This window comes from Cimex lectularius, unplaced genomic scaffold (genome assembly GCF_000648675.2).
Source record: "Cimex lectularius strain Harlan isolate CLEC.00 unplaced genomic scaffold, Clec_2.1 scaffold200, whole genome shotgun sequence".
NCBI classification, from domain to species: Eukaryota; Metazoa; Arthropoda; class Insecta; order Hemiptera; family Cimicidae; genus Cimex; species Cimex lectularius.
The window spans coordinates 995695-1018606 of NW_019392893.1; the positions used below are offsets into that span (position 1 = coordinate 995695).

The 22912-nt window shown below is 35.1% G+C and overlaps 3 protein-coding genes and 1 long non-coding RNA gene across 12 annotated transcripts in view; 1 reads left to right on the top strand and 3 right to left on the bottom strand.

The window, feature by feature from the left end:
* Positions 1–3201: 3201 nt before the first annotated feature.
* On the bottom strand, positions 3202–8678 carry LOC106667691 (RNA-binding protein Rsf1-like). 4 transcript variants are annotated; one of them, XM_014395793.2, is made up of 5 exons: positions 8556–8678; positions 6149–6212; positions 5361–5962; positions 3796–3912; positions 3202–3356 (listed from the first exon to the last, which is right to left on the bottom strand). In XM_014395793.2, exons 2-4 carry the CDS (start codon positions 6185–6187, stop codon positions 3819–3821), a joined length of 735 nt encoding a protein of 244 aa, XP_014251279.1. In that variant the 5' UTR covers positions 6188–6212; positions 8556–8678; the 3' UTR covers positions 3202–3356; positions 3796–3818. The 4 variants fall into 4 exon arrangements, with proteins under 4 accessions (XP_014251279.1, XP_014251278.1, XP_024084902.1 ...); XM_014395792.2 differs by having other exon boundaries at positions 3796–3915; positions 8556–8675; XM_024229134.1 differs by lacking the exon at positions 6149–6212 and having other exon boundaries at positions 3796–3915; positions 8556–8659.
* Positions 8679–8753: 75 nt separating this feature from the next.
* LOC112127744 lies at positions 8754–10767 on the bottom strand. The gene is made up of 3 exons (XR_002910703.1): positions 10618–10767; positions 8964–9069; positions 8754–8843 (listed from the first exon to the last, which is right to left on the bottom strand). It is a non-coding gene; the product is annotated as an uncharacterized LOC112127744 (long non-coding RNA).
* Positions 10768–10862: 95 nt separating this feature from the next.
* On the top strand, positions 10863–17105 carry LOC106667692 (mitochondrial import inner membrane translocase subunit TIM50-C-like). 2 transcript variants are annotated; one of them, XM_014395794.2, is made up of 9 exons: positions 10863–11242; positions 11314–11517; positions 15603–15715; positions 15782–15901; positions 15966–16073; positions 16132–16263; positions 16326–16449; positions 16527–16630; positions 16807–17105. In XM_014395794.2, the coding sequence occupies exons 1-9, from the start codon at positions 11074–11076 to the stop codon at positions 16894–16896; spliced, it is 1164 nt and encodes a 387-aa protein (XP_014251280.1). In that variant the 5' UTR covers positions 10863–11073; the 3' UTR covers positions 16897–17105. The 2 variants fall into 2 exon arrangements, with proteins under 2 accessions (XP_014251280.1, XP_024084900.1); XM_024229132.1 differs by lacking the exons at positions 10863–11242; positions 11314–11517 and adding an exon at positions 13005–13093.
* A 2514-nt stretch (positions 17106–19619) lies between these two features.
* Positions 19620–22912, bottom strand: part of LOC106667727 (putative fatty acyl-CoA reductase CG5065) — a 42805-nt gene continuing 39512 nt past the window's right edge. For 4 of the 5 annotated variants that reach the window (XM_014395852.2, XM_024229123.1, XM_014395850.2 and 1 more), the window contains exons 4-9: positions 22053–22311; positions 21803–21995; positions 21507–21746; positions 20615–20704; positions 20153–20410; positions 19620–20092 (exon numbers count right to left, since the gene is read on the bottom strand). In XM_014395852.2, the coding sequence (XP_014251338.1) occupies positions 20020–20092; positions 20153–20410; positions 20615–20704; positions 21507–21746; positions 21803–21995; positions 22053–22311 (1113 nt within the window). In that variant the 3' untranslated portion in view covers positions 19620–20019. The remainder of the gene's footprint in view (positions 20093–20152; positions 20411–20614; positions 20705–21506; positions 21747–21802; positions 21996–22052; positions 22312–22912) is intronic. The other variant, XM_024229124.1, reaches the window with a different exon arrangement.

A 22912-nucleotide genomic window follows, 5' to 3' on the forward strand; every position in this document is an offset into this window, starting at 1 on the left:
TCTAAACGTCATTTCAGGGCGAAACGGCGGCTTCGCCAGGGCCAAGGAACGGTGGACGACTGACGGATCGGAACGGGCCGCAACCTCCCACCGACTGGTCCCTGGTAGCGCAGCTGATCGCCATCTGCCTCGCCGAAGAGGAAGGGACGCGAGCCGCGTGGGGCAGCACAGACCGGGCGGAGACCAGCTCGCGGTTCAAACTCCACGAGCCCACTACCTACATTTAACATTTAATTCTCCCATTTGAAATGGATATGTTTGATTTTGATTAAAATACTGAGGCATGCCCTACAAGAACACAATGGTACAACCTCTCCCAAGTCAAAGCTCACAAAAACCCTCTATAAATAATTTGGAATGTCATTTCTCGCCCTACACAGAGCTTTCAAATGTAAAATCAACTAGCCGTAGTTTTAACAATTGTACAACTTTCCATAAAAAACTCCAAAGCAAACATTGTAATACAAAATAAACATATAATTTATAAAATCTGCTTCGTTTCGGCTGAAGCTTATCTTTTCTGATTTGGTGAAAATTTCTGGATTCTCATTAAATTATCAGAATACACCCAGCACAATTTCTCCAGTAAAAAATGTACCATTTTAATTAATTAATCAGTATTTGACTTACATTTGTGGGGGGGTCTCTTACAATTATGGTGAATAAAACCCATCCACTTCTAATTTATACATAACTATTTTCCTAACTAGCCAGACAAAAAAATATAAACAGCATATGAATTGAATAAAATGAGTCCACTGTCCAAACTTTAATAGATTTCAACCAGGCTTTCTATTTTTTCCTAAAATTTTTTGATTAAGATAAATGGATAAAAATGCATAGTTGGCTCCACAGTGAAATAGAAAATTAAGGTTGAAAGAAACAGTTACTCCGTTGTAGTTTTATTTAGAGACGGCGTTTCAAGCTATAAGCCATCTTCAACATTCCAAGGGTAAAATTTTGAGCTGATACCCAGCAATCAATACAGTTAATATCAAAGTTGTACGTAAAACTGTAGGCAGAATGGAACAGTGGGCAATGGAAAATTAAAATCGAGTTGGGGCATGTTACACTGTAGATGAATGCATGTTGCACATGCTTCGTTTTATGTATAACTTTGACATTAACCGTATCGATTGCTGGTTGTCATATCTCAAATTTCTACACTTGGAATGCTGAAGGCTTTATAGCCCAAAACACCGTCTCTGAATAAATTAAACTGCCATAGAATACTATGTTTCATTCTATCTTGATGTTGGATACTATCCTAGTTCAGTGCAATCAGCTCAATCCTTCTTCCCAGAAGTATTAGGTCATTAACTGTTTTTTTTTGTATCCTAGATTGTCTCCAAAAAAACTGTTGCTTCACATTTGAATACAATATGGGTGGCTGTTCTTTCCTTCTCACTGCATAATAAGCAAATGGAATCATCGTTGAATATGCCCATATTATTTATGTAGATTTTTCTCAGATTGCTTGTTCTCATTGCTTCTGTGATACGTACGGTTTGCTAAACTTTGTGTTTTTGGATAGCTAGTTTTTGTTGAGCTTTGGTCCACCAGATTCTTTCAACCTTAATGTACGAATGAAATAATCATTACATTAAAAATTATGAGCTTTGAAATCTACATGGTAATGGACCTGTAGATAGTTTATATCCTTTTCACAGTTTGTAAGTTTCACACTCCAAAATCTTGTGGGCAATCTGTGTGAAAAAACATAGCTTAAAATTGTGAAACAATCTAACAAACCACAAGATTGAACATCAAAAAACGACCGATTAAAATTTGGAGATTTGAACGTTCAGTGATATACTAAAAAAAAGGTGATTTATGAGCAAACAGATATAAAATCCATCAACTGATCATCAGGATGGAAAAGACCACTTTTCATTCAGTTTAAATTGTGAAATGACTTGCATCTGACGGACCAATTAATGTTACAGTTAACAGCATGAATTAATGTTACAGTTAACATTTTTTTAAAATTTTTATGCAAAATATGAGAGTTGAAAAATAAGTTTCACAATCAGGACTCAACCCATGATCTGCGGATCAATATCCCAAAGTATCACTAATGTTTCAATTCAACCACACTTTGCATAAAATTAATAAATAAATTAAAATAATTACTTTGGTTCATAAGACCAGCCAAAACTTATTAAAAAGATTTATGTTAAGACTGTAACCTTTCCAAGCAGAACCTTAATTAGAGATATTGGTCCTTCACTCACCTGCGTTCGAGTCTAACAACTGGATTCTCAATTCTATTTTAATTAGATGGGAGTTAAGACCATTCAATAAAAGCTCAGCAATAAACCAAAAGCTATCATTTAATACAATAAAAATCAATAGTAATTAAAACTATACTAATAGTAATTAATTACAAACACTTTAGTAATTTAAATGTTTTACTTGTGGAAGTCTGTTTTAGAACTGAAATTCTTACCTCCTATTTTCTTCTACTCTAGTTGATCCAGTTCCTACTACAATTTAATAAAAAGCACATTTGAGCAGCAGTTCAATTCTTCAATTTGTTGTACTTAATTTTTCAACAGAAACAGTAAATACCATTTTTGATTAATTCTAATTGCAGCATTGTGCAAAATTTTTTCAAAAAATCTTACACTTGTAAGATATTACATTGTGGAACATCTCAGTCAAGAATGTTTCTCAAATTGAAAATTTAAGAAAAAATCAATAAATTGAATAAAAAGGTCAGTTTGCAATTTATTTAATAAAAGGTCATTATGAATAAAAGAGACAAAAATTTCGTTTTTTTTTGTTTTTGTTTTTATTTGACAAGATTTTAGAAGTGGTGTGAGAAAAAATAAGGATGACTGTTAAATATAAAACAAAGGTCTACATGTCATGGCAGTCTATCATTTTTGGAGATGATGTTTTAAATTTCTTTATAATAAAAATATAAAACAAGCAAATTGTAAAAACAAGGGTCAATACGTAAAACTAAAAAACCTTTGGGTTGCATTTTGCGAAGTGGCGTTCCTAGGTGGAAAAATACGAAGTAATACTGAGGTCATATCATCAGGCGGAGTTTCCACCAAGGAAATATTGTTTTAATTGTCACTACGTCGCTGCATGCTTTCCCTTAGTTATACAAACTTTTGTACACTTATAAAACAAAAAAGATCCTAACTTTATATTTAAAAATTGAATTAAAAGATGAAAAATGGATAGTAAATAATTTAAACTTCACAAAGAAATGCGCAGTAGTATCGAAGTTGTTGAAGTTAAAAATCGCTGACTAAAGTGATCGCACAGGTAGCGTGCAATCGCCTACAATGTCGTAGCTTGTTGAAGTTTTGTCATAGAAACATTGTGTTCAGTGGACCTGACTGAAATCATACAAGATGACACACATCTCTGCTTAGAATTTCCCAAAAGAATACAACACACAATTATTATGCAAATAAAAACAGTTTTGTTAATTTTTCATCTGCACAACTACCCAGCAATTGAACTGAGGCAACCCTCCAATTTTACGTTTAGGACGATTTCAAAGTTTTTGTTATATTGTTTCAAATAGATAATTACTGCTCATTTTAAATAACTTTTCGCTGAAAGATTTTTTTTCTTTTTAAATTAAACTTTTAATCCCACAGAATTTATTTTATTTTATTATTATTTTTTGACGAAGGACTAAGATAAACATTGTTGATGTGAGCAGTGGAGCGGAGCATCGTAAATGAAAACAGGAGGTTTTTCTTTTGCTGATGGAGTAGAGGCAGAATGTCTATTTTAATGAAAAGTCATAAAAGTTTCGATGTTGTGTACCTTTTGCGTTTTCACTCAGGGGCTCAGTAGCCTCCTGAATTGTTGAACGTATTGCGACGATATGAGCTGGTCCTGCCAAAGCCGTCGCCGCCGAAATCTTGTCGACCCCCACCACCACTGCTATAACCAAATAGAGACATTTTGATGTTTTGAAAACTTCTCGTTGGTTCTATAATTACGTTGTGACCCGAATTCGGAGTCGCAGTTTGTTAATAAGGTAATAGGAACCTCAACATCTCAGAATGGATGGATTTTAATTAATACATTTCTGGCAATTTACAATGAAACAGGCATTCCATACCAGTCTGGTTAGTTGAGGCACTGCTAATAGTCCTCACTTCATGAAATAAATAATAATACAACCTCACAATCAATAAAAATTATAATAAAATAATAAAAATTCTACTAATCAGCTAAAACCTATTGTTCACTTTGCAAGTTCATTTCTAACATTACATTTTGTTTTTCATGTTAGCCTAAATTTATTCAAAAGTGGATAAATACATTATATTATCTCAACGAGGAATGACTAGCTAACTGGAATGACAATGTGTAGGTTCTACAATAAATTAAAACGTACAAACCACAACCTAAATTCTAAAATACCTAAATTTGTAGTTTGATCTAAGCTGGTCGAATCTAACCGAGCAGTCTCAGCAGACTAATCCTACTCCGAAGTTTTGGTTTCAGTATAATATATTTTCAGCAAAATAACAGTATGAGATAAAAGATATGACTACTAATACTGGTACCGAAAATTCACAGAGACAAAGTGCTAACAGTATATCTTCAACTTTTTCAATTCTGAATTTTGGTTTATTTATTGCAAAATATGAAAAATATGTACTCAACATGAACCATTAAATGTCAGCAGTTTGTTCAAAACATACATACCAGCACACAAACACACATGAAAAATAAACTTTCAAACACTAATTAATTAATAAAAAAAGCTTCAACCACTTAAATAGTCCTATTGATGTATTCCCTAATCCAAATCACAAGAGCTACATATGACAATAAACCTATGAAATATTTTTATTTTTTCGAATTATTGTAAAAGACTCAAAGATGAATTAATATTGAAAGACTAGAAGTGAAACCTGAAAGTGAATTGGAATGCAGTTTGGCCTAGTAAGTAAAAACAGTTAAGATTTAAATAAATTGTAAAATAAAATCATTCAGAGTCCATAACTATAAAATCAAATATTATAAAATTAAATTAATAAAAGAAAAGCAATATGTGAAACTTACAATATACAGCTCTAACTAACAATATAAGTTCCTAAGCAAAATTTGAAACCAAAACTAATTTGAAATTTTGAAGTGGGGAAAAAATGACAATTGATAAATTCATACAATAAAAACAAAATGTATGTTGTAATAATAATCAATATGTAAATGAAATAAGATTTCGAATGTATAAACAATCACCTAATTTCGGTGATACAGTGGAATGGAAATTAATGATGGGGTTTTAAATAGTAAATTAGGAGAATGCAAACGATCGAATACTTCGAAGGGATAATTGTCTTTAAAATTTAGATGAGTCGGATTGTAATTACCTGAACCTGTTATTGACAGGCGAGCGACTCCTGAACCTAGGCTCCCTACTGTATCCATTGCTCTGGAAGTTTCTACCGCCTGGAGGCCCTGAGTCCTTTGGTCCTCTGAAAGAATCCCCCCTGGAAGACTGAAAACCGCCGCCGCCCCTACCCCTGAAACCACCTCCGCCGCTGCCACCGCGACCCCCTCCGCGACCACGACCACCCCTGAAACTTCCGCCACCGGGGCCTCCACGGTCATCTCTACCGCCTCCGCCGCCGCCGCCACCTCCTCTGCCTCTTCCCCCACCTCTACCACCTCCTCCACGGCCACCCCTTCCTCTTGAAATTTCTACCCTTAACGTCGTGCCCAAGAGTTTGGAATTGTTCATCGCCTCACAGGCAGTTTCGGCGTCCCGCCTTTCAGCGAATTCAATGAAAGCGAACCCAGGGGGATTGTATGCAACCCAAACGCTATTTAGTTTGCCGTATTTTTCGAATTCTATTTCAAGATCTTCCTTCTTAATTTCGCCATCAAGGCCACCCACATAGACCCTTGTTCCAACATTCCCTCCTCTCGGACCACCTCCTCCTCCGCCACCACCACCTTCATAATTTCGCATCTGAAACACACAAACAATTTATAGCAAATTGGAAACTTCACATTCCCCCTCACCAATCATACTATGACCATGAATTTATGTACGGAATAAAGTGTGAAAGTTTTAAAATTGCATTAGACAATTATTGTGTCTAAAATTGTTTGCACCCACCACCAAATAAAATTAATCGATTTTAAATTGTAATACCTCGCCTCCCTGCGACCCATAATCTTGAAAATTGTGCATACCGTTGGAATGTCAATACTTTGTTCTAAAAAAAGACAAAGAAAAACAAAAAAGAAAAATAAATAGTGCATAATATGTATAACTGAAATTAAACAAAATATTTTAACAAAGAAAAATAATATATGTAATGAATAAATAATTCAATAAATCAGGAAATGTCTAATTGGAATATTTTAGTCAGTTTATTTGCTCTTCTGAAACCATAATAATTCAATGAAGAAAATATGGTAGTAAGGCAGTACAAATTCGTAAGAGATCATCAGAAATCAACAACCATGTAGAATTGCACAGGCCTCAATACATTGTGCCCCCTTCATTCGGATGAAGTCACGGATATTCACGAAACCACTACAATTTCCTTGTGATCAAAATAATTTTGTTTTTTTGTTGGTTGTACAATCTTTCTACCCGTGCCTCTACCGTTTTGTGTCGTCAAATAGTTTTATTGTTTATTATGTTTATTATGTTTTCCTGTGGAGAAATGCGTAGACAAAAGTTCAAATATTTTCACAGTCTCCCTTCAACAGCCTTCAAAAAATAAGCAAAGTAGAGCTTGCCATGTGGGTGAATTTAATTTTTTTTTAAATCTCCTCATACGTTCTAACAAATTCACTGTTCTCATTTCTTGATTGTAAATAATCGTGAATCCACCCATGTTTTTGTAACGGTTTCTGCCCACAGAAATTGTAAGGCAGGAGTACATTAAGCAATCACATTCTGAAGAATTTAACTTTTAAGTTCATAATTTTCTACTGAAACCTGAAAAAGTATTAAAAAAGTACAATTCTTTAATGACTCAAAACGACAGCTTCTTGTACAAAAAAAATCAGGATTTCACATGTAGTCATCAGCACACCCTGAAGACCTTATTAAAAAGAGTATTATGGGCAGATTCAGACAAAATCTTACATGTTAATTTTCACCGTTCTTACATTGTAACTGCAGCTTTATTCATTTATCCATCAAATTACTCCAAACAGAACCAAAACCCCATAGGATAGGACAGTCAATTAAATACTCATATTCGTTATTATAAATAATTAAAATATAAAAAATAATAGTAATCACAAAAAATGCCTTATGAACAAAATAAAGCTAAATACATAAAACAAGACAATAAAATAGAAAATAAGTAAAAAGAAATTACAGATTAAAATCTGGATTATAAAAACTTTGTAAGCTTTTCAAACTTTTCATTTTTTTACGTACATGCATTTCGAGGTCCACCTTCATCTCCTCCTCAGTACAAATTTTATTTTGAGGGTCAAAAGTCGTCTGTTGATACTCAAAATAAAAATGTACTAAGGAGGAGACGAAAAGAACCTCGAAATGCATCTACGTAAAAAATAAAAAAGTTGGAAAAGCTTACAAAGTTTTTATAATCCAGATTCTCATCCATATCCCACAAAAAGAAAAGCAAGAAATTACATATCAGTTTAATTTTTTTACGACGGTTCCCAACAGCAGAGGTTATATGAACCCTCGGGGGTGACGATGTTTTTGGGGAAGAAAAGCATATTTGTATGGGGTTCGAATGAGACAACAGCATGAACAGAAACTTGTATTAGAATGGAAATAGTCAATAACAATAGATGCGAATAACCCATTTGTAAAGATATTTTGGATAAAGGATAATATGAAACAATAGGTTAAAATAAATAAATGATAAAAATGAACATCTTGGCTGGTAGGGGCACACAGAAATTGTCTTTAAAAAGAGACGCGAAACTCCGTACGGCCATCAAACCGGATTTTGGAATTTAAATAAATTCTGCTAGAACGTCAGAGATCCCGAAACACGGCCGTTCGCCGTTTAATCAGTCGTTAAAATTAGACGGAAAAGTCGAGTTGTCGGGCCAGTTTCAAGAATAAACTCGGCCGGCACCTTCGAAGCGGCCACAATCCAAAAATGGCTCATGGCGTCGCCATCGGTACAAGCGTGCCGCTTCGGTTTCTTTCCCACGGACCACTTTCTACGACAGAAAATGCCAAAAAATCACAATAATTTTTTTGTTTTTTAGCGATTTTCCCCCATCATAATATACCAGAATTTCATGTTAGCTTTTGTTTTCGGCTCGGTTATCTTAAAAAATATATATACATATATAAAATAAGTTTTATGTACATAAATGAAAATAAAAAGCAAACCTCTAAAAACAGACTTGGCAAAAACAACTCGGTAAACCTACCAAGTTCAAAATACAATGGTCATTCAAATAGACGCCGTACAAATCGCGAAACCGATTCGAACATGAAAATATACAACACAGTTATCATTTGTGGCATGTAAAGCCTAGAAAGACTCAATTCCAAAGTCGCAGAATGAAAATAGACTAAACTTAAATGGTAAAAACAATGTGACACTTACGTTTTCCGTGATAGTTTGGGGCCTGGAACCGTCGACGTCGGAAAAGTGGAAAGATCGATAAGTGAAGTGAAAATGGCGTCGCTGCAACGGGAACGCCCACTGCCTTCACCCTTCCAGAGCCGGCATTTTTTATAAAATATTAGCATTTCAATTTTAACCATCAGAAACGTCCAAAATTATTTATACTTTTGTTTTATGAAGCCAGAAAATTTTTTAAATTGAACGGATTATCTTAAGAAAAAAATATACATAATTTTTAACGTTTTTTGATCTGTTGCGTTCTGCTTCCTGGCGGACAATAAAAAAACTAATAAATTAGGTATTATACAAAAAAATATATTAAAATTTTTCATTTTAGTTCAACTTGATTATTGTACTAAGCCAATTTATTCAAATATATTAACTTACACAAACCCAAGCTGTGCAGTTCAATTACCCGATATATTTGGCATTTATCGATTAAGGCCTTTGAACGTTCATTATTATTATTATTCCATATGTATTTTAGTTTGTCCTACATAACAGAAGAAATTATTTAAACTGATTTATAAATTGTATGCAAAGGGTGGATGAGATGAAAAATTAGTGGCACAAGCAGTGCTCTAACCAGTTATGTTCTCGTGACTTCAATTTACAAAGAATATTAATCACGAGGTTATAAACAATTTGAGTCGCATATAAACAAAATTAATTAACTAGAACCAAAACAACAACAAACATTAATAATGGTAATAAACATATAATAATTATAATAAATTTTAAATAATAGAAGAATTATATTTTATACAATAAAAATATATTTATCCCAAAACAGTCTATAAGATTATTGATTTTAATTTATGTTTAAATGGGTTAAATAAGAACGAATGTATTAAATCGAGAGAGAGAGAGAGAGAGAGAGAGAGAGAGAGAGAGAGAGAGAGAGAGAGAGAGTGAGTGTGTGTGTGTATATATATATATAAACTGATTGTATTTGGGGCCTAGCTTTAAACTGGATTTGGACTGGCGAATTGCCTACACATGTCTTTTTGTTTGTTTTTTGTTGGGGGAGGGGGTTGATGCAGAAGAACAGAAGAAATCTTTCCTCCGCTACGACCTAAACAGGTCTATGGAACCCCTACTACTTATTGCGATACCTTGGAAAGTGTGCTATTCGTTATAAATCCGAGCACTTTCCTTAGTCTTTTGGTGGATCTTCTTGGGTGTTAGAGATGTCCTACCAAAGTAACTATATTGGCAAAGGATATGTGCCGATGTCTCTGGTTCCTCCTGACAGAACTGGTATGTTTCTGGCTGTCTTACCTATCTTTTTTAAAGTGACAGTTAACAGGAACGTGGGGGGTGTAGAGGCCACAAATCCTGCCTGCTGTGAGAGAGGAATTTTTCACCTTCTAATTTGAAATGTTTATAAATCTCTTATCTTGTCCCATACTTGTAGTGTTTGTGCAGTGCTGGAGTTTTTTCTCAATCTATTTTTCCAAGTCCAACTGAAGAATACTCTCTGGAGTACTTGGTTGTGGTTCTGGTCCTATGTGTGAGAAGGCTGCCCCTTTTTGGCTAGTTGTCAGCCTGTTCATTTCATGACTGTTCATGTCCGGGAACTCACTTTAAGGTAATCTTGCATTGCTTTCACAGTCATTAGGCAGTTTAGGCACTCCCAGACAAGTTTAAAGTTGAAAGCATACCCATTAACTTTACGGCTGTTTGGCTGTCTGTGAGTGTATATATATATATATATATATATATTTATGTGTGTGTGTGTACCTTTCATATTTTTCTTTATTAACTCCTGTACACAGTTGTATTACATGGAACTCTGTTCTTGCGAGTATGTACATGTGTGTAACCATTTTTGGTTATATAAATCATTAATCTGTAACAACTTGTCTTGTAGTTTATGTAAATTTTTTTCTTTGTTTGTTTCATCCAACTTTACAACTTAATACTCATGTAATTTTTGTTTATTTATTTTTTTTTATATAGCATATGTAATATTTTATATATCGTACATTCAACCATTTTTGAATATTGGATTTTTTCTGTATAATAAATATATTATTACCTCTGTTTTGGACTGTCAGACGCGTTTCTTCATTTCGCTATTTTCAATGCTGAGTCTGCGTGATTCACACTTCAGACTCAATCACTCGACCTTAACTGTCAGAAGTCAGACCACATTAGTGAGTGACAGGTAGACCAAAATTGTCCGAAACGAAACCAAAAGCTGGATTCCTCCAAAAATATTGTTGTATAAAGAAATCGATTTTTATTGTTTATCGATGGTTGTATCGATGAGGAGCACGACTTTGGCGTAGTAGGTAGGTTATGCTGTCGGTTCGGCTGGTGGTTTATCCTAGGTTGTATTCTGTATGTAAATAGATTAGGGCGTTTTACGCTAAAAAATATATATTTTCAAGTTTATTTTGGTTTTTTCATATGGTCACTCATATGGTAGCCGATACTAGGTTAAAATTTTAGACATCGTGACACTGTGTTTTCATTTAGTCAAAAATAAAAAATGGCCAGTTTTGGTCTGACTTCATCCAGGTTTTGTACAAAAGTAAATTCGCAGTTGATAGCCAAGTCTTTCAAAGTTTTTCCAATACAAAGTACATGCCACCTTTGCACAGTTAACCAGCCCAAATTAGTATACAAGTTTAAAAAAACATTTCGATACAGGCACTTCTGTAAGTACTCTAACGATAATTTGCCGTGGAACGAGAGCAGGGGGAAAAATTCAGTTTTGTTACCGTTTCAGCGGAACAGAGCACGTGGAAAGCGTGGCCGAACGTGCAGGGCGATCAGGCCCAGAAGAACCGGCCTCCGGCTGCTAAGCCTGAAGACCCGGAACGTGACGATGACCAGAAAAACAGGGACGAATCCTGGAAAAAGATGAAGTACAGCCTTTTTGCTGTATTTTCGACCATAGGGATTGGAGGTGGTTTCGCTGCTTACACATTGGGTAATTTGCTCATATCATATTTGATGTTAATAGAGGAATTTCTGTGTTGATCTGAGAAAGAGGGTTAGTTTTTGTTTAAAATATCCAATGCTAATTAGCATTAGCTATAGGTAAATAACAATTTAAAATGGGCTGGAACATTCGTTGGACAAAGCTGGGTCTGGAACACAACAACACAATTGAAAATCTGACCACACAATTTCACACCAGTTAATACTCATGGCTCATCCTCAAAATGCCACACTTGTCCACTTTCTGTATGCTGACTACTGTTGTCAACAACAACTTGGTGATTAGCATTTAAAGGGAAGCAAGGCGATTCCTATAAGAATGCTTATTCAAGTGAGCCAACAGCCAACCTCAAATAAACCCCAAATCAGACAAACAGTATTTAATATCCACATGGCGATTCAGGCATACAACCATAATTAACAAATTCAGACACTCATTTTTAGAAATGGAGACTGTCTATATGATTCCGAAAAAATTCTTTAATCCTATAAAGTCTCAACGGACTATAAAGGAAAGGAAGAACACAGGAGAGTGTCAGATACAATGATACGATATATAGATGGCTCCAAAACAAACGAAGGAACCGGATCTGGTACAAGCCCAAAACATGAACAATCAAACTCATTACGGAAGTACACTTCGGTCTTTCAAGCAGAAATACATGCCATCAATGCTTGTGCCCTGGAAAATCTTAAAAGAGGTTACACTGGCAAAAAAAAATCTTCATAAGATCTGATAGCCAAGCAGCCATTAAAGCATTAGCAAGTAAAAGAATCACATAAAAATTAGTCAGTGAATGCATCCAAAATCTCCAAAACCTGGGGAAACAACAACCTGATAATACCTTGGGTGCCAGGGCTCAGAGGAATTTTGAGAAAGCAGACAGACAGGCCAGAAGAGGATCTGCAAGACCATACATAGTCCTCAAACCTATTCTTAGGATAACAAAAACAAATACAGAATCCTCCATCGCAGAATGGATCCAAATAAAACAAAAGGAGAAGTGGATAAACTCTAGCGGTGCTAGACACAGTAAACTTATGATAAAACAACCCTCACTGACAAAATCACTGCTACAATTAGAGAGGGCTAAACTCAGAGGAATGGTAGGACTGCTAACCGGTCACTGGCATCTGAGAAAACATCTACACAACATGGGCATACACAACGATGATCCCATCTGCAGATTATGTAATGTGGAGGAGGAAACAGCCACCCATATCATCTTTGAATGTGAAGCAACAGCTCAATGGAGGTTTAACCTAACAATGAAAAAAACTTAGGGAATCAAATTGTAGCAGCAACAGTAATTGACCTGATCTTCTAGGAAGAATTGAGTCTATTGCACTGAACTAATGAACTAGGAAGATACAATAAACCAGCTGCAGTGCTTGGGGAGCACAAACCCCGCTTCCTAGTATCCTTATCACCATACCATACCACATGGCGATAATGAAAGTCATCCAACTCTTAAACCAGATGTGATTTGTCACAGTGGACAGTGACGTTTCACAGTAAGCAACAGAAGCTGCTCCAAGCCACTATGTCATGTACTCTAGCAAAGGTAAAATAGTGTATACCTAAAAACTTACAAAATTAATAATTTTTAATAATCCAATTTTCATATATTGTGTACTGTAATGTCCACTTCAAGCTCGGACGAGGAGCAATTGCTGTGAAAACCCTCAAATACCATCCTTTTATGAAAACCTGGCAAACTCATCCATAAATATTATTTGGAGATCGTGAGATCCAGTCTTGTGTGATATAGGATTAGAAACAAATTTCTTTATTGTGTCAATGCCAAAATAGCCTTCATAAAACTATTCACACCATTTTTTCCAAAATTAAAGATTCCACACCTGTAACAAATAAGTCTGATGTAATTTACAGAATTAATTGTTTAAATTGTCCTGCAACTTACATGGGAATTACATTCCAATATCAGGATAAGATGGTAAAACAACATATCTATGATTGCAAAAAACCCAAACAAAGTTCTACAGCACTGGCTACACACTATTTTGAACATCTACACAATTTTGCTTTCAACAATACAAAAATATTAAACACAGAACAAAAACATAAAGGTAACTTTTTAGAAATGGTTTACATGAACAGAGATAAACACAGCATCAATTACAGAACAGGGGGGGGGCGTCGGTGGCCGCAAGGTTTAGTCTTTGACACGGCGCTCATCACTGTAAGGTAAAGGTCCCGGGTTCGAATCCAGCGGCCCTGCATTCGAACCCGACATACTTACAAATGGGCTTTTTTTCAAAAACACCGGCACCCTGAGGGTTTAAATGACCTCTGCTGTTGCGAACCCTCGTAAAAAAAAAAAAAAAATTACAGAACAGACACATGTAAACAGCCACAGCTATGCTAACATAAATCAAATTCAATATCACTATACACAAAATATAAAATACAACATAGTTCAATGTACCTCATCTTTACTTTAGATGTCTCAATTTTTTTAGTATGAAATTAAATACATTGAGGGCGTTTAGGCATTGTAAGGCGAAGGTTCCAGGTTCGAATCTAGTAGCCCTGCATTCAAACATTCGAACCCAGCATTTTTTCAAATGGGCTATTTTTTAAAAATACACCCACTTCAAGGGTTCATATAACCTCGTAGTTAAATATCCTTGTAAAAAAAAAAAAAAAAAAAAAAATCCATTAAAAATATAATGCTTCGTTTACTTCTGTTAAGTACTTTTGTACTGAATAATACCATTTACACAAAAAGTAGACTTATACCCTTCCATTTTGCTACTCATAATGATCGCATTCAGTTAATCTTTTTCCTTCGTAGTAAATGTCATTTGATATTTATTCTTAACCTTCTTATTCTTAAGCTTTTTTCAATGGCTTCAATCAGGCATTTGAGTGAGTGGGACAGTTTTAGAGTCATAAGATTATTAGAGGAAGGGAATAGCCAGTGTGAAATCACCAGGACAATAGGAACAGTTGGTTCTTTGGACCTTCAGAGAAATAGGGCTTCACACTAGAAGGCCAGGACAGGGTCGACCTAGGTCTATGGAAGAGTGAGACAATCTGTAATCAGGCTCTACAAAACTGCAGCATTAAGGGAAATGTGGTAAGAAATCTGATAAAACAAGTCTGAAATGAAAGTCTCCAAGACTAAGAAGAAGGTACAATGAAAATAACTTCAGGGCCCGGTACCCGGCTCATGAACCTCTTCTTATCATAGCTCAGAAAATGGCCAGGCTTCAATTTGCACAGGAGCATGTGAACTGAAAGTTGGAAGATTGGGGACATGTTCTTTACAGATGAGGTGAGTGTTGGCCTCAAAATCTTCAAATGAGTGTAATTTCATATGGAGACGCTCAGGAGAAAAGTACTCCCTAATCTATTTGGTTCCTCAGGTGGCATTCCACAGTGAGTCATTGATGTACTGGAGTGGCATTTCCTCCCATGTAGATCCTTTTGCCCCCCCCCACATCGGTGAGAGATTCTTGCTAATGCAGGATAATGCCAGGCTCCATAGAGCATGTAGTATTATGGATGACTACCTGAATGAGGTTGGAAATGAGTATATGGCTAGTTTGAAGTCCAAATTTGAACCCAATTGAACACATTTGGGACCAACTGAAGCAATGAGTATGACAGCAAAACCCGGTCCTAACACATGAGGAAGAGTTGGGGTTTTACCAGAAATCTTTTCCAAGGAATGCAAAATGTTTAACGGATGTGATTCATGCCAGAGGTGGAAATACTCGGTTTTAAAAGGGACAAGAAGTTTTTCCATTTTTATTTTTTTAATTTTTATTTATTTGTCCTTTATTCAATAATAATAATTTTTTTTTAGAATTATGTAATAAACGCTTCCTTTTTAAATGTATTATTTTTACAACCAAACCTATTTTTGTTATACAAAAATGAATGAACTTTGAACTTTGAAATGAAAAATTTAAGGGTGGTGCATTTTGTTCATCCGTGTATTTATTTGACAAAATTTTGCCATTTCTCTCTTGACTCAAGGATTAAATCAGTTAATACCAATAGTTAAGTTAGTAACAAATGTCCTTAATATTTGTTATTTTTAGGAAAACCCGATGTTGATGAAAATGGGCAAATTAAAGAAGATGATTTCAGTGATTTGCCTATGTTCAAGCAGTTTTTTAAAAGAATGCTTCACAACATAGAATACTACAATAAAGTATGACCAGTAGTTTATATTGTTTAGTCATTCTTAGAAAAGAAAAAAAAAATGGATTTCTTGTAGATGATAAAGGAGCCATCAAGAGACAAACTTTTGCCGGAACCTTTGACACATCCATATATTCAACCTCCTTACACACTAGTCTTAGAGATGACTGATCTTCTTGTTCACCCAGAATGGACTGTAAGTTTGTTTGATATTTCCAGTAATGGAAGAATGTTGTATATGCACAGTATGTATTTTGCAGTATCAGACTGGATGGAGGTTTAAAAAAAGGCCAGGAGTTGATAAATTTCTCGAACAAGTCGGTCCACCTAATTTTGAAGTTGTGGTTTACACTGCTGAACAAGGAATGGTAAGGGTGACTTTTGAAAACTTTTTTTCTCAAACTAATACCGATATCACAAAAACAGACTGTTTTCCCAATCCTGGATTCACTGGATCCCCATGGTTATATAATGTTTAGGCTAGTCCGAGATGCCACAGACTTCATAGACGGCCATCATGTCAAAAACCTTGATTGTTTGAATCGAGATTTGAAAAAGGTAAATAAAAACTAAAAATTAATAAATAAAACTGTTTTTGAATGGAATGAACTGTCTTTAAGGTGATTGTTGTTGATTGGAATCCCAATTCGGTTAAACTCCATCGGAACAACACATTTTTGATCCCCAGGTGGAGGGGAAATGATGATGACACGACTTTAGTAGACTTAGCAGCATTTTTGAAAAGTAAGATATTTTTCATATTTAATTGCGAATTTTGTTAAAGCCTGGAATTTAAATTGATGCAAGTTTTGTAATTCTAGCAATTGCATCAAATGATATAGAAGACGTGAGAGATGTTTTGATTTATTATGGCCAATTTGAAAATCCAATAGAAGCTTTTAGGATTAATCAGCGAAAACTTTTGGTAAGATAAAATAATTGTTTGTTGTATAAATGCACAGTTTTCACCTCTTCTTCCAATCACATTCTTATCAGATCTGAGGATTCGAGGTGAAGCAGGAAAAAAAAATTATTTTGATGTTTTCGTATTTACCTAATTGTCTTGTCAATAAATAAATTAACATATTAATTTTTCAATAGGAGCAGATGGAAGAGAGGGAAAAGTCTGAAAAAGAGAAGAAGCCCTCTTTCACGCAACCATGGTCTAGTTTCTCCTTTAACAAAAGATAAAACAAAAAAGAAAAATCTTAAAGGATAATGAATAGAATTAATAAGAAATGAGAGACAATTGGATCCCAAATTTTCATATTAATACACAAAACTTAGTTTGATTTAAAATTCGTCTAACACACTTCCAACTCAGTTTTGTTTGATAAACAAATGCGATTGTCGGTTCGTATTTTCAATAATATAAAACTTATCCAAAGGATAAAACTAGATTCATGTTTTGATTTTCTTACCTAGTAGCTGTTTATGTTTTGCCTTATATTTTATTTTTATTTTTAAGATGCTTCTGCATATTAATTCAAAACATTTTGTGGCCAGTTTTTCTGATTTCATTTGTTTTGATTATTGTTTATTAATAAAAAATAAAATCTTTAGAACATTTTGTTAGCAATTATTTGATGAATTTCCATTTTTTTAAATAACAAGCTTTGTTTGACTAGAAAATTGAATTTTTATATATATTTTTTAGAGTGGCAACTCAGAAATCAAATTTCCGGAGGTCTCAAATTCTAAATTATAACTGACTTCTGTTAGTTAACATTTCTGAGCACACTTTTGCAACAATGGGAATCGTTACAAACCCATTTTACTAATCTTGCTGTTAAGAGACAAAAATATTTAATCTTTGTCAATTTAATAAATTATGTTTCATTATTAATTGACATTCCAGTTTGAACTAAAAAATTAATTAAGTAGATATAATTATTAAGCATGTTGTCTGGGTTTTCATCATTCCTTATTTCTGTCAGCAAATTGATTCGATTATAAAAAAGAAAAAACTATTACTGATTTATGTACGCTCAATTCTGCACAATGCATACACACGTAGAGTTGAGCCTATCACGTTTTGCAGCAATTCCAGCTTTTGCAATTCACAGTAAATTGCTGGGAACCTCGAGAAGCACCCACCTCGGGTGTTGGAAGTCCAGGGTCATACCTGTCTTATACATCCAGGGTTCAAGGAGCTACCAACAGCTGGTCAGTTCAGCACTCAACACATCAGTTCCTAAATCCAAACCAATTCACACTCATTTATTCTTATTTACATTCACCCAATTAGGGTGGTGGAGTACTAGATATTCCTTCATCACCCTTTTTCATCTATTATGTAACTAACATCGATGGGGTAATCAATATTCGCCATCACCCTATCACATCAATAAATACGTTCACCCTCTACACATGCTAGGGGCACAACTATCAGTACTATTCTCAATAAAACAATTATGTTTCGCCCACAAATCGGATCAGGGGACCCAGTACTCGCTCCTTTGCTCAAGCACAATTCTCACATTGGACGGCATTCCTACGTGATAGAGGTCCTGTCACTGAAAGCACTTACCACTGAGGGAGTTAGTGCAGGCAAAGTAAGTAGAGCCACCATCATCACGAATGACCACAAATGCGTGACGAATGCTCACAATTGTGCTGAGTGCAATGGAAACAGCCAAGAAGTGGATGCACCCTCGCCATACATGAACTGGAATTATTGTTAGGCCTGTCTGTGAAGAAGAGCCAACAAATGGCTTAACTTGAAAGGTATGGCATAGTAAATGACTTTGCTAACATGTGAGAATGTCTCGGATGAGTGTGATCAGAAGGACCCAGGATGGAGTTGGCTAGTTACCCAGCTCGAGTACTGTTCCCTGTGTCATCCCTGCCCTCCCTAAGGCTTTGTCAAAGTATATTCCTAGGGGCTGCCACCTGGTCGGATAGGGATAGGGATGAAAGAGGCGGCCCCAAGGCCTTCTGCACCTTGAGCTGAGCAGATCTATTGTGCTACTCTGGTTTTTTTGTACCTCACTGGTCAGCTCAGCCTTGCCAGTAGCTCCTGAATATGATCTTGTTTGTGGCTTTTCCTCTCCTATTTGCCAAAATCTGCACCTGCATAGACCTTCATAAAAACATAAAATCTGTTCTGTGGTCTCTTCTTCATGGTAATATCTGCACAGTTTCTTTGTTCTGTAATCCTATCTGGTACATGTGCCTTCCTAGGTGACAGTGCCCTGTCATGAGTCCACCCAGAATCCTGGTTTGGTTGTGGTTGCCTTCAGTAATTCCTTGTAAGTTTTGCAGATGACCCTTCTATGATTCTCCTCATATCCCCCATGCCCGAGATATTATTCCACCATACGTTGGCCTCAATTTGGATCCATTTTAGGATGTATCCTCTTTTGTGGTTTCAGGTCTGACGTTGCTTGTATATATTAGGCTGTACTTGCATCTAAGGATTGCACTCGAAAGCAGATATATCAGATCGGTAAGGAACCCCATCGCATAGCAGAGTGTAAGCTGCTCTCTAAAGTTTGGGTGACCACTCTGAGCACAGGCTTGCCAAAGGGCTGTCCTAAGTGAAGGCCCTGACAGAAGAGCTTTGAGCCCAGTAGTGAGTCAAATATTTTCAGGAGAGTCCTCCCATCCTGTCGCCACCTGAAGTCACTGACAAATTTTAATAGTTTTATCACTTATCTTCCCTCCACCTCGACAGGATCAATATGTGGATGGCATCTTAACTTGGCAAAGTACCTTGCCTTCACTATGTACCTTATTGCAGCTCCTCAGGTAGAGCAAATGGCTGTGGGGTTTTCGAGGTTGTCGATATACAGCAACTGTCCGTTTCCACCATTCTTTATTTCCTACAGCAAATTGGTTTGGACATAACAAATAAACTTTATAACAAAATGTTTTTATTTTTAACATTTATAAAATGACATATATTTTGTATCCTACACAATTGAATATTTGTGTGAATTTAAATGACATTTAAACACAAATAATGTTGTGACATTCCAATTAGCTATATGAAAAAAGATACAATTGAAGAAGAGCTAAAGTTATAAACAAGTGAATTTGAAAAAGACATACAACTTAAACCAATGCACTTTTAAACAAATATTTTCAACAACAAAAAGTGTGATTCTGATTAATTTTTTAATAGTTTTTCTTTTTTCTCGTGCAGTAGTTCTGACATTTATAAAGTCAATAATTTATTACTTTTCGTTTGCAAGAAGTAATTATAATTGACAATTACTTATATTTAGTCCTCAGCATTAAATTAAAACCTGTTTTTCACTTATCTGGCAATATCAATAGAAACCTTGATAAGTCCAGGCTTTTAAGCCACCATCATCTAAGCCACAAGAGCTTGTAGAGGATGAATACACAGAACAACTTTCCTAATCTTTGGAACCAGAGTAATCTAATGAACAAAACATAAAGACATTATTAAAAAAAAATTCTTAATTATTACGCAAATTACCTATTCAACTTCTGCAGCGATGATTTTAGTGTGTCCGGTGAATCTTTCAGAATGTACCTCCTTATACCTGACATGTATATTTTGATGTACTCATCCCATCCGAGCTTGGCGACGTCCGTGTGAAAGAGAACTTTGTCAGCGACGCTTAAGTCTGTGTCGAGTGCTTTTTGGTTGTTACAGCAGAACTGCCACTCGTGGAGGGCGAAAAACTCTCCGGTCCTTGCTGCCATCCTGAATCTTTGGCACAGCTTGAGCATGCTGTAATATTAAAACATTTTATATTTTTTAACGAACAGATGAAATTAGATAATGGATGAGCATGCGGGTCTTAGTGTCGTACGAAACTATTCAAGTCTAAAACATACAATCATTAAATAAAACATGTTGAGTTTCACAAACAGTGCTTTTCTTTTAAAAAGGTGAGACTGTGCTGAAAAATAATCTTTTTCTTTTTGGATTTACCTCCAAAAGACAGCATTGTTCATGAGCTGCAGATAAGATACTCTGACTGGTTGTTTTGCAGGGAATGCCTTTGTGTTGAACATAGCATTCCTATAAATTGTTATAGAATTGTTATAATTGTTTATTAATTGTTCCAATCTCCATCTCAACAAATATTAGTCAAATTTCGTTTAAATATAAGCCTTAATGGCACTTTGAATATTAAACCATAATATTTTTATTATACATTTTGGCATTAAAGCATTAAATCTAGAGCAATAAAATATATTTTACACAAATAATATAATAATGGTTGATATCAAGTAGAACTAAATATATCGTTAGATTTGAAATTATGAAATAACAATAATATCCAGCATTACCTTGTATAAAATATCATACTAGTGAAGGGTAATAAAATTGTTGAAACAAATTAAAATTTGTAATTTGATCATTTTGATTGTGGTTCACCCAGTCTTGCTCGTTTGGTCTGCCAGACGAGATTTCACATTTAGCCTTTAGTTGATTTTTTTTATTTTTGCATAAAAGTGAAATGATGGTTTGTATTGTCTTTAATTTGTCTGTTCATTTTTTAAACTTATCAGACCAAAGGAGCAAATAAAGCAGACCAGGATGATTGTATATGGCAAAGTTTCATCATCATCATCCTGCATGTTTCACAAGAAATCCCACAACAAATTTACTGTGAAAATGCCAAACTACTATGTGAACTATGCTGTTTCAGTCATATAATGATACAGTGCTTCCAGAGAGAAAAATAAAAATTAAACCATATTTACTTATTATTTGTACTGCATAATATAATTTAAAAAATTGATATTCACAATTTCAAAAATAATTTCTTATTAAACATTTATTATTAACATTTTCAAAATAGTTGCGATAAACTTACATTGGTTTGGAGCCTTTGATTCTTAAATAAACATCCGTTATGAATGCCGGGAAAGTGTGAAGAAACAAATCTTTTATATTATGTTTAAATCTGTTTGTCGTGAAGGAAAACCCAGGGTACCATTGTTGGTACTTGGACGGCATCGTGAGGGAGTGCTTGAGAGTCAATTTACCGAGTTCATGCCAGTAAATTGGGTTAAGGCTGCCTGAAGTACAGTTGTACACCGGTACCGATCCTTTCCTGGAGAAAAATTATCATTAAAAAAAAGCATAGGACACAAATTTTGATAATTTTACCTGAAATTTGCAGTGTGCCAAGCGGCAACAATGAGCGAATCGACGACAATATCTACAGGGATTATGTCAACTAAATATTTTTCATCGCATATGATAGACCTGATTGTGCCTCTTCCAATTTCCATCATTATTCCTGTGATCCCGCTAATGTTGTCGACCCATCCTGGGAAAGGTTCCTGCCATGCGGCTGTGACTGTATGGGTAAAGTTAGTATAGAGATTCCTAATTATTAATTTTCTTTGGATGTTACCTATTGAAGGACGGACAATGGATATCGGTAGAATATCAGCCTGCTGTGATACAATGGATTCGGCCATCGCCTTGGTGATTGTGTACGTGTTCGGATGGTTGTTTGCAAGAAGCATGGTTGTAAGTGATTCGACCAATTCCGGGGACAAGTGCTTGACGCACTGCATGATTCCATCAGGGTTTGCAGGTGGTGGGTATACTTTCTCATCGACCTCAGTGCGATTGGCATTTGAGTATGCTGTTGAAACGTGTACCACTGCCTGAAACCGAAACCCTTTTTGTAAACCTAGCAATCTACATTTGAACAAAAATACAAATGAAAATCCCTTTTCTTTGATTTTTAACATGGATGTGCTGACACGCATTTTTGAAGCCTTATGGGCTTCCACTTCAGAACATAATCATACATTAAATGTGAATGTATAAGCCCAGGTGTTTTCATTAATCAAAAATTCCAATCCACTATATTTTGTGGTCTGATTATCCAAATAACTTCTTTCAATCAATTTATGTAAGGTATTGGTTGAAATGAAAAAGCCGAAGGTTGTGGGTTCGAATCCCGCTTGTGACACTAACTTTTTCATTTCAACCAATACCCTAAATAAAAAATTAATTAATCGAAAAAATCCCAATATTCAGCAAAATACAATTTTTTAACTGAATTGCTTATTACTGAATTACCGTGGGGGAGGGAGAATGAAAACCTAGTTTAAGTTCTAAGGTCCCAACCCCCTTCAAAAATAAGTTTCTTCGAACTTATTTTAAATTTTATTTTCTTATGTACTTATTTTAAAATAAGTAAATAAATAAATACTCTCTTACACATAGTAACATAATTATATTACGGTATGTTCTCAGCAA

What these genes read in the sequence shown, in the direction of transcription:
- LOC106667691 (XM_014395792.2), bottom strand. Translation starts at nt 6,187, where the DNA reads ATGCACAATTTTCAAGATTATGGGTCGCAGGGAGGCGAG. An exon ending in ATGGGTCGCAGGGAGGCGAG is followed by an intron (nt 5,963 to 6,148) that starts GTATTACAATTT and finishes TGTGTGTTTCAG; the next exon opens with ATGCGAAATTATGAAGGTGG. An exon ending in CCTGTCAATAACAGGTTCAG is followed by an intron (nt 3,916 to 5,360) that starts GTAATTACAATC and finishes ATTTGGTTATAG; the next exon opens with CAGTGGTGGTGGGGGTCGAC.
- LOC106667692 (XM_014395794.2), top strand. Translation starts at nt 11,074, where the DNA reads ATGGCCAGTTTTGGTCTGACTTCATCCAGGTTTTGTACAAAAGTAAAT. An exon ending in TTTCGCTGCTTACACATTGG is followed by an intron (nt 11,518 to 15,602) that starts GTAATTTGCTCA and finishes TGTTATTTTTAG; the next exon opens with GAAAACCCGATGTTGATGAA. An exon ending in CTTAGCAGCATTTTTGAAAA is followed by an intron (nt 16,450 to 16,526) that starts GTAAGATATTTT and finishes TTGTAATTCTAG; the next exon opens with CAATTGCATCAAATGATATA.